The sequence below is a fragment of the Cottoperca gobio genome, chromosome 14 (assembly GCF_900634415.1).
Source record: "Cottoperca gobio chromosome 14, fCotGob3.1, whole genome shotgun sequence".
Lineage (NCBI taxonomy): Eukaryota > Metazoa > Chordata > Actinopteri > Perciformes > Bovichtidae > Cottoperca > Cottoperca gobio.
This window is the reverse complement of record NC_041368.1, coordinates 9,051,396-9,062,718: the sequence shown is the minus strand read 5'-3', so window position 1 is coordinate 9,062,718 and position 11,323 is coordinate 9,051,396. Positions and strand designations below refer to the sequence as shown.

At 40.4% G+C, this 11,323-nt stretch overlaps 2 protein-coding genes across 4 annotated transcripts in view; one reads left to right on the top strand and one right to left on the bottom strand.

The window, feature by feature from the left end:
• The first annotated feature begins 825 nt into the window (after positions 1-825).
• On the top strand, positions 826-10,301 carry slc22a6l (solute carrier family 22 member 6, like). Its single transcript, XM_029448203.1, has 11 exons — positions 826-1,247; positions 1,335-1,860; positions 1,946-2,049; positions 2,375-2,529; positions 2,669-2,837; positions 2,950-3,073; positions 3,175-3,290; positions 3,373-3,587; positions 3,665-3,773; positions 4,951-5,154; positions 8,853-10,301. The coding sequence occupies exons 2-11, from the start codon at positions 1,456-1,458 to the stop codon at positions 8,905-8,907; spliced, it is 1,656 nt and encodes a 551-aa protein (XP_029304063.1). The 5' UTR covers positions 826-1,247; positions 1,335-1,455; the 3' UTR covers positions 8,908-10,301.
• nrg2a (neuregulin 2a) overlaps positions 5,150-11,323 on the bottom strand; it is a 69,495-nt gene continuing 63,321 nt past the window's right edge. For all 3 annotated transcript variants that reach the window (XM_029448202.1, XM_029448201.1, XM_029448200.1), the window contains one exon: positions 5,150-7,564. In XM_029448202.1, coding sequence (XP_029304062.1) covers positions 6,910-7,564 — 655 coding nt within the window. In that variant the 3' untranslated portion in view covers positions 5,150-6,909. The remainder of the gene's footprint in view (positions 7,565-11,323) is intronic.

Sequence of the window (11,323 nt, the reverse complement as noted above, 5' to 3'; positions counted from 1 at the left end):
TTCCACAAGAAGCCCAAAGCCCTCAGGCTGCTTGTATATCTTTCATATATTCTGTCAAATACCGCTACTTTTATGGCTCAAACTACAAAACGAAGAAGGAGGAAATTCAAAAGGACAAATCTTTCCCCGATCAGAGTCTGGCAGCTGAAAAAACTGAACATGTATTGTTTTGCTTTGGTGCACCTGCAGCTTCATTCAGGCTGACATCTCATGCTGATCATTACACAAGCACACATTCCTGAAAAGCTAATCATCAGAAAACAAAACAAGGCAACACTTTGTACTCAGTAAACATAATACAGTTATACAAATGATTAAAGTGAATTTCTGTAATTCTTTTACTTTTTACATGTGGTGCTGTTTCGTAACTCTCTGTCAGTATAACCTGACCTCGTCAAAAACACCTAAAGTACAACTGTTGCTCACTAAATTGTCATCACACAGTCACTCATTGACTGCAAACTGTTTCATAACATGAGGTGACAGAGGATGAGAAAACATACAATTGAATATTTATCAGAATCCTTTGCTCATTGTTCTCCTTTAATCCAGTAAATATATTCTGTCTTGTTGATTTAAGGAAACAATAACGAATATGAAACACGAAACACACACACACACACACACACACACACACACACACACACACACACACACACACACACACACACACACACACACACACACATACACACACACATACACACACACACACACACACACACACACACACACACACACACACACACACACACACACACACACACTTCATATTGAATAACCAATACATGGCAGGGAGTGTGTCTCAGTGCAAAGAGGGAAAAGAGCTGAGCACTGTTATGTGCCCACTCTTGACACGAGAGCTCACTTGCACTGTAACATTTCACCCAGACATTTTTCCTGCACTGCAAGGACTCAGCATTCTACCTCAGTGTTCGACGAACGAGCTGCTAATACCTCAAGATTATTATTTATTGCAATAATAATCCAAAGTTCTGAAAAGCCGTTGGAATTTGAGAGCCGATTATTCACTTTAACAGACTGCAACAACAACAACTTTTACCCCTTTTTGATTTTTTTTTTGTTTCTTTTAAGGACCTCTTTGTGGAACATTTTACCAGGATTTTACTTAAATTGATTGTTTAATATGTTAGTTGTTTTTTAATGAAGGTGCTACACTTTGTGAGCCAGCATTCTTATTGTATTTTCTTAAATATTTTATGTAATAAGAGTAATTAATTCAGCAGGTAAGTCAAATGTAATATAATTTACACCTTTAACTGCATTAGAAAAGTTAGTTCTCACAACTGATGTTTTCTTCAATATTTTCTCAGGTGCTAGAACAGTATACAGTTTTTTTTTTTGCACATCCAAATATTCTAAAGGATTGTACCAACAACGGGAACTAGTGCATTAACATAAAATCACCTAGTGGAGTTCTTGTAGTACAAAACGATGGGGTTTGGTGACCTCCTAGAGCTGGTAGGGGGCACAGGACGCTTCCAGATCCTGCATGTGACCCTTCTCTGCATACCTGTCCTGATGATGGCCAGTCACAACCTGCTGCAGAACTTTGTGGCTGCGGTGCCTCCTCACTTCTGCAGCGCACACACAAACCTCTCTCAGTCCGAGTTGAGCCCGGAGGAAAGGCTGCTGGTCACAGTGCCTCTAGACCAGACAGGGAAGCCGGAGAGGTGCCGGCGTTATACTGCACCACAGTGGCACCTCCTGACTAAAAATGAGAGCTCCGGTTCATGGGAGGAGGGTGACTCTAAAGATGGTTTGGATGTTGAACTGCAGGGATGCAAAGATGGATGGTCCTATAACATGACTGAAATGAGCACGACGATCATATCTGATGTATGACTACATAACCTTTTCTTCTTTTTCACATGTGTATATGTTTTCTTGTCATGTGTGTTAAATTGCGTTTCATTTCTTTCAGTGGCATTTGGTGTGTGATGAGCGCTCTTTGAAGCAAATGGGACAAACGATCTACATGGGAGGTGTGCTTTTGGGAGCTCTTGTCTTTGGAGGTCTTTCAGACAGGTAAAATGCATCTTATAACTAATGATTGTGTTACTAATAAAGCAGTTATCTGGCACAATCAATCATATATGTCTTTTTTTTCTTAAAGAGACAGGCGCTTAAATGGAGCGTTTCAGTCTGAGGGTGAATACAGGTTCAGACAGACTCTCAGTATGAGAAAAAATAATGTATAAAGCATATAAACATGATATTTCCCCTTTAATTATGAATGAACATCACATGAGACAATGTGCCTCTTCTTCATGCAGTACTGTTAAAACAAAGTGTAACTCATTCTATGTGATGCGGTCTGTCCTCACTCTTTGCAAATCCACCCGGCTCCTAGATATGGTCGACGCATCCTCTTGCTCATTTCTAACCTGCTGATGGCAGTGGCGGGAACATGTGCTGCTTTCTCCAACTCCTTCTCGCTCTTCTGCCTGTTCCGCTTTGGTTGTGGCATGGCTCTGTCCGGCCTGGGGCTCAACACCTTCTCGCTCAGTAAGACAAGTAGCTGGATAGAGAACAGTCAGTGTAAAACAACTTAACTGTATGCAGTCAACGTGCATGCTGATGATAGGATAATAATCCTAGAAAATTATATAAAATATCTCTTGTTCTGTGCTTCTTTAACTTCAAGTTGTGGAGTGGATCCCCACTCGTGTGCGGACTATGGCGGGGACCTTAACAGGTTACTGTTACACATTTGGACAGTTGATGCTGGCAGTCATAGCCTACTTCATCCGGGACTGGAGGTGGTTAATGCTGGCTGTGTCTTTGCCCTTCTATGTCTTCTTCCTCATCTCATGGTGAGATGCCAAGTATTGACATGCAAATACAAGCTATAGGGTTGCAACCAGAATACATGATATATGTTTAATTGCACCATGACCAAATAAGCTGAACAAATATCTCACCCAGGTGGTTTCATGAATCTTCAAGATGGTTAGTTATGAGTAATAAGCCTGAACAAGCCATCAAGAACCTTAAAAGTGTGGCTAAATTTAACGGACGGCACGAAGAGGGAGAAAAAATTGACATGAAAGTAAGGGAACGTGGTGTGTTTGTGTTATTGCATCATCTATCTGTGTTTATAATTGTGTATAAAATACATTTGGACTGATAGCACTCACTCTTTATGCATAGATGCTGCAGGAGTCCATGAAGAAAGAGATGGCCTGTTCGCATGGCACCTACTCTGTCCTGGATCTGTTCCGCACACCCAAAATGAGGAAAATAACGATCTGCCTCAGTGCTGTCTGGTACATGCCCTGCTCTTAAAATACTCCGTTTTTAAGCACCTTTTATGAAATTGCATTGACACTGTGCACACTTGTTTTCTAGGTTATCAACAAGCTTTGCTTACTATGGTCTTGCTATGGATCTGCAAAAGTTTGGGGTGAACATCTATTTAATGCAAGTGATCTTTGGAGCTGTCGACATCCCTGCTAAAGTCATCATAACTGTGTCTATGAGTTTTATTGGACGCCGTCCATCACAATGTGGTGCTCTCGTTATGGCTGGAGTCACTATTTTGATCAACCTGCTGGTACCTTATGGTATGTTTGAATACAAGTTGTATATTATACTACAGAAACAACAGAGTCTTCTGATGAATGTTACACTCCTTGTGCAGATAAACATACTGCACGCACCTGTCTGGCAGTGATGGGTAAAGGTTGCCTTGCTGCCTCCTTCAACTGCTGCTACCTTTACTCTGGAGAGCTTTACCCAACCATCATTCGGTAAGAATCATTTGTGTCAATTCAGCTGGAAAAGTTTGCTTATATTATTAAACTATTTAAAGTATTCTTTTATTTAGGGATTAAGTTCATTGTATTTTGTTTATTGAGGGAGTCTTAACAATGGCAGTTGGTAACAAGTGGCTAAATGAGACATCACGACGAACACTAGTCCGCCTTTAGCTTAGTGGTGGTGCCGTTGAAGCCATGCGGCTTTCATTTATAGCGTTAGTTTTTCACTTCTGGCAATTGCGTTCACGCTACAAAAATCCTAAAGGTGGTGTTGGTTTGTGATTATCTTGCTGAATAAAACGTGTAAGTATCATAATAGTCCGTTTTGCCACAGATCTTATTTTCTGCAAAAATCCAAATTCCAAGTAGGATGCAAACTTCCAGGTCGGCCTACAAATATACGTCATCCCTGCAGCAGTATAAACTGCAACAAATAGACTGCTTAAATGGGGCATACTCGGGGCTTCTTTGTGTTGAGACAGAAATAACTTGTACCCAGATGATATGAGGACTAAACACAGAAGGATCTTTAGAAACTCGCTCACCATTTCATTACATAAGCTTGCTTTGTAACACATAGATGCATTTTCTTCCTTCAAAAACATTCTTCACACTATGGATTGAACAAGGTATTGGAAACATCTGAGGGCTTTTGGTGCAAGGTTCATCCTGGTCTGTCCATTGATATCGATGCTTTTGCCCTCAGCTGTTACTTTTACTCTAACTTGTCTGGCCTCGACAAAATGTGTCCTGACAGAAGTGCTGAAAACTGTGTGTCTTTGCTTATAATCTAGAAAACTCCAGGCATCCTTTTCTGAAATGTGACACCAACAAACAGCCCGCATTCATGCATCTTTTGCTGTTCAGTTAAACAGTAACTTACGATCCCTATCATATGCTCTTTATATATTGAATTGTACTGTTATCTGTTAAACAAACACATGAACATTGAACTTTCAGTTTAGTGTTGTAAAAGTTTTAGTTGCCTGTCTGTCTGTGATATCAACTGTAAACCTTCAGCAGTGTTTTTATTATTGCCCTTTGAAAAAAAAAGATTTTAAAGATCTTTCCCAGTAAGCATATGTACTGTTACTTTATTACGTTATATGTATTACAATCACTGATTTAAAGCGTACATGTAGTCATGGTTGTTTACTTTGTCTCTCAGTCAGAATGGCATGGGCTGGGTATCTATGATAGCTCGTGTAGGAGCCATGGTGGCCCCTATGGTGCTTCTCATATCCGACCAAATGCCTTGGCTCCCGGGTTTAATCTACGGAGGAGCTCCGATTCTCAGTGGAGTGGCTGCGATATTTCTTCCTGAAACACTTGGCTCACCCCTTCCTGACACAATACAAGATGTGGAGGACAGGGGCTTAAATGTTTACTTTTAAAATGATCGTCATTTATGGAGTAAATCTCAAATGGACTAGATCTGTCAACAGGACAAAGCAGTACACAGTACTATTGGAGGAGACGCTATCTGGATGCTATTTGACATTACTTGGAAGTGCGCATGTAAAGTGGAGAGGTCTAAAGTAAGTGATAAAACAATTCATGGACACAGTCATTCAATGAACATGTGAACAAGAAAGGCTGACAACTTTATAGATGGCTGCATAATGGCTTTAAAAACTAACTCATGTAAATATGCATTTATATCATGTTATTTCATTCTACACTATAGGCATCACATAGTTTTTTTTTCCACACACAACACACTACAGTCACTTCTTAGAAAATGATGTAATCAAACAGCAAAATAGAAAGTTTGCATATTTTTGCATTGTATGATCCTCCAAAGTTTCACAGCTATTTCATTTATATTGTCTAGTATATTCTGTACTGTTATCCACTGAGCTGCTTACACTTTCCTTCTCTCTGTATGGGTGTGTTCAGGCTGTATGTTAACATTTAGGCCATCATTATCTGAGAGCCTTAGTCTTAGGTAGACCTTAAGTTGAGGAAAAGGGTGAACGGGGTTTAAGGTGGAAGGGGTAAAGGGGGGGGGGAGGAAATCCTGAGACACTGTGTGGCCTTTAACACGAGCCACAAAAACAGAATGGACACAGAAGGATGATGAGGCATGGGATTTAGGGCTGAGTTGAGTGAAAACAGATGCAATCTTTTTGTTTTGCCGTCACCCCTGATGGCAGGGGTCACCCTGTGCCAAGCGGCTCAGCGTTTGTTGGCCTCATAAGAGACTAACATGAGGAAAACTTGCTGGGAAATCAAAGGGGACTGGGGAAGGGGCAGAATTGCTGTAAACACATCAAGCAATGGCCTGCATAACATACAACCCTACAACAGCCTTACCTGTCCACATACACTGGGGGTCACTGTTCTGATAAAGCACTATTCTGGGAACCTCTGATACACTCTTCTGTCAGCTCTGCTGAGACACCAGTGGATCCAAAAGTTTGATGTCACCACAACAAACAATGAAATTCATCTAACAATCACAAATACATGCAAGCAAACCGACATGCGCACACACACGCGCACGCACACAGGCATTTACACACACATACACAACCGCACGATCTCTCACTCTCTCTGTAGACATCAGTCAGAGGGCAAAAAGGATCTACATTGTATTTATCAGGCGTTCTATTAGATCCCAAATCATAAACCCTACAGGAGAATCATATTAATGTAAACATACACTTTATGTTGAAGTGGTTTATATTGCGTGACATGGAAGGGGTTATGTTCCAGTGGGGCTAGACTCCTCAAAGAATGCAACTTGGAAAGAAAGTAAAACAGGAAACCAGAGAGAAAAAAAAACATAAACGTGTATAAAAAATGAGGCGTCCATATAAGAAAGGCTACAAAAACCTCCACTGGCCCTCTGGCATCGGCATACAGCAAAAGGCACCACAATATTACTCTATTTTTTTACGTTGTGAAAAAACTGGCATATCTTTTTATGCTGTAAATCAAAATGTACATATAAATAGAGTTTTCCCTATAAAAAAGTCTTTGCTGTTAACTAGTAGACAACTTTTGCTAAAATGAAAATAAATATTTCATTTGTTTATAATATCTGTCAGTTATATAAAATAAAAATATTTCTTATAGATGCAGGTCTATACTATATTGATTTTTGTTGGTTCATTTTCACTCTTTAATGGGGTGTATTGTCCGGTTTGGAGCGTGAGTGTGTAAGTCTTGTATGCATGTTCCCATGCCCACTGTGCCGCCCCGATGAGTGAGAAGTCCGACTGTCCACCGGCCTGTAGATGGTGGAGGGCTCGGCATTCATGTTCTGCATACTGAGGAAGGGCGTGCTCTCACCGTCCTCCTCTGACTCACTATCTGTTAGGCAGCTTCGAGACCCATAGTCCCGAGATGCCTCATAGCCACGCGGGGCCACGTGGCCATTCAGTCTGGATCTCCGCCAGCGCCGGCTACCAGTTCCACTGGACCCACTTCTCTTTGGTTGCTCCCGAGAGGAGAGATACTCCTGGGTGGTCTCATAGTCTTCTTCTTTCGCCAGCCGGTAGGGGCTGGAGGGCAGGCTGCCCCTGCTGTCATTTAGATAGGTACGACGCTGCTGCCGGTAGGGCTCCTGGCACTGGGCATCGTGTAGGGGCACCTGGTAGCGGCGCAGCAGAGGCTGATCATCCTCCAGAGGGTAGGGATTGTGGACAGCTGGAGGGAGAGACATGGCATGGCTGGCATTGGGGGATGTTATCTGGAAGGTAGGCACCTGCGAGGGCAATGAGTAATGGAAATCCACTGGTGAGAGGCGAGCTGGTGTCGTCAGGGCTGACACGTATCTGTAGTAAAAGCAGAGGGGAGTGAATAGTTAAGTAGAGAAGAGCAAAGAGCAGAAGTGAGAAAGAGGAAGAGTCTGAATGTTTCATAGGCATTCTGTTAACTGAATGAACATTGCACCTTAAGTGCCAAGTTAGTAGCAAGCTATAGATGGGCACTAGAATATTTAATGGAAAAAAAAGTTTTCCATTAATTTACCATACATTGATTTAATTTAGTTTTCTCCTTGAGCTGAACTGCTGTAAGGTTGTTTGCACACTGGGCATAGTTCAAAAATATTTCCTAACCGAAAATGATATACGATCTAAAGTTCTGTCATAGGCAGTTTGTCACAATATTGAAATTACTTGAAAGTGTGTTTTAAAGGAATACTTTACCCGCAAATTGATCATTTGTATCGATTACTCACCCTGTGTTACCTTGAATTCTCGAAGAAAACTGTTTTTCTTAACGAAGAATCCAAAATTAGAGAAAGGTCTTGATGAATTGAAGTAAATGTGGGCCGCGTTTAACAACAACAAAAGTATACCACAACACCCATTTACAAACTCTCACACAAGTTGTGCAGTGTAATCTAAGACTCGTTTATCCAGTCGTATGTTAATTTCTTCCAAAACACATGCGTTCCTGCAAAACCCTTACTGTTTTAAACAATTCTAACGCTTGTGCAGGTTTGCTGTTAAAAGCTGCCCCCCAACTACTTCAATTCATCAAGACTTTCCTCCGCTTTTTTATTCTTCATTCAGCGTGGAGACATGCGAGAATATCTAAGTTTTCTTCAAAACTTCAAGGTTGTTGTCAATTTTGTTTGTAAAGTATACCTTTAATTCCTCTGCAGTGATTTATCTGATTTACTGTAGTTTAATTGTGTTGGTATATTTAGTACCATGCTACTGCTCAAGACTTGTTTTCTGCCTGTAATGGAAAGTCGATGTCACCATTGGCAAAAGATTCCTGTGGTGTCCCCCAAGGATCTAGTCTGGAACCACTTCTTTTGTTAATATACTTGAGTCTTATAATATACAAACATAGTATTTGTTGATGCTGTTGATTTGCAAAAGTGATTGTCTAAACAGACATGTTAAGACAGTCATATACTCACTGTCCTGCGTTACAGACTATCTGAATTAAAGTTTTGAATTGTATTCATAACCTTTCATGCTTGAGCTTCTCAAGCAATGAAAGTCAAATCCAAGCCTGAGGTCCTCAGGCAGGAGCAGCTGATTTGGCTGCCCTTTAGTCTATTCTGAAGAACGACAGTGACTAAACCGTCTTCCTCTGCACCCCTAGGCTCTGGACCAACCTGCACAACAAGATCGCCCAGGCAACCAAACGTCCTACTTAATAACACTTTTAAAAACAAACCTTTCAAGTCTGGCTTTTACTTGGATCTCAGATGAACACTTTACTGATATTTTATTTATATTAAGCATACTTTGAGGCAGCACTGTGTCTTTGTTTAGAATGTTAGTGTATAGGTTGATCACAATTGCAGACCACACTATTCCTAATCGTCTCCCATGATGGATGGATGTTTGGACCTTAACCTGCTCATTATCTCTGCACAATAACTAGTCAGTTTTTGAATAATAGTTACATAGTTACTGTGGTTGTCATCTTAGAAAGTTATGTTCAGATATGTGCCATGACCGTGTCAGCACCATGGCTGAATGCTTAAGTCAATGTGGAAGTTCTTGAAGATGCAGAACGCCTAATGACTGTTAGACGCCATCTCTAAAAACTTGGCCTACTTGTCTCTCGAAGTAGAAAGTCAATATCCAACATTAAAGACAGGTACATTTTGAAGTGTGTTTTGTCGACTGACAGGAGTTTGAGCCTCACACTCAGTTGTCATGGTTTCCACTTTTTCATCCCTCGTCCATCTCAGCTTAAACCCTAGTTGTCCAAATATCGATTGTCTGGATTTTCAAAACCTCAGAAACTTAAAGGTGCCGTTACATATGTTAGTTACACATTTTCCTACAGTTATAATACCATAATCATAAACCAACTAAACATTAATGTCAATATAATTGAAAAGCAGCTTATAATTCACATACCACTAACCGTGGATCAGAGTGTTTGTATCCACTGCTCAGTGCCCTTAGGAAACTACAACATGCTGTGTGAGACACAATACTGAGATACTCCCACAACACTGCTGATTCATCTTAAGCCAAAGCTGCCACCATGATGGAAGAGGCGCTTGTGCAATTTGGCTCTGCATAGCAACTCATTGGCTATTCATGCACACATGCTTATTGTATACTGGTATTGTTGGTACAGTACAGCTGATACACACAAGAGGCAAAACACATCTTGTCTGGTTAGTTTTTGACAGTCTATAAAAAGGCACTGGTCATTTGCTTTAGATACTATTTGTTCAGATTGCCTGTACTTCATAGTCTTGCAATTTACATCATATTTACATTTTTGCTGCTGCCAGCATCTGGCGTTGGACACTCTGTCATACAATTATTCAACCAAAATTAGCGTGTAGGCGATATGAAGGTTCTTTAAACATGGGATAACCCACTAAAAATCCAAATCCATTTGCATTAGACAAGTACGCCTTACTGTTTTTTTCCTGGTGTGTCACGGACATGTCTGAAAGCAGGGTTAATTAATAAACAGTGGAAAACAGTTACATTGGTTACTTATTTTTTGTATCTGTAATTCAAACTCTCAAACCAGCGTTGGTGATTGTTGGAGCATTAGAAAGACTAACAAAGACAGTTTTGATAAGTTTTATTTAGTTTCTTTTGAATTTGAATTAAGTGTGTGTTTACAATAATTAGCAATGTAAAATGACTGTTTCTGTTAATGGAGTCTGGTGGCTTTGAGGAGAGAATATTAATTGTATGTTTTGTACGCTAATAAATTATAATAATTGTCTTAATCCCTGTGGATTTTATTTATTATATATTCACTTCAACACGCGTAATATAGCATTGTACTGTAAACATTAGCGCGTCCACCTAGCTTTCATGTTTCCATCACTGCTGATCAAAGCTGGAGCCAATAAACACCTGTGACTACTGTAGAGTGATTTGTCCCAGGATTGAATTTCGATTGTAATCTTTCCCACGAAAGACAAACGCCAGATGTTAGTGGGTGTTAGTGAGGTTTTAGTCCGGTGGGAAAAGGGCTTAAGTCATGTCGTCAGTTCTGAACATTATAAAATACTTAAATGGATACATGCAGCTATCAAGACATTAGGAACCTTCTTGCTCCAATACTTTCATTTTGGCTCAGTTGTTATAGCAATAGCAAGCATTTGTTAATGTGTTTAAGTGGTGCCTTGGTTGGCCTGAATGTTATGTACTTAAAACTGTACAGCTAATAGAACCTTGTGCATCCATATGGCCGCGAGGCCCTCACCCGTTGGCTCATCCAGTTGCACTTTTTCTGCGGATGATCTGAGGTCAGTGGCTCACTATTCACACTGTCCAGTGGATACTTCTAAACTGCCCGCCTTTTCTAATAAATATACTTTTTACTCATTTGATCTAGGTTTATTTTTATTGTGAGAAGGAAAGTGGGCTTCTTCCCTGTGACCTGTGCATGTTTAAATAGAGGAAACTTGGGCTTTGCACTTGCACAATCAACTGTTTGCTATGACAACCCTGTACAAGGGGAATTACTTCAAACGTCCCACCCGTCTGAGAATGTGACTTGAATGTGATTAGTTTGTTAAAAAGTAAAGAATGTCTGCTTTGGGGCCACCTTGGCTCATATTTTGTGAGATCTACCATGTGATT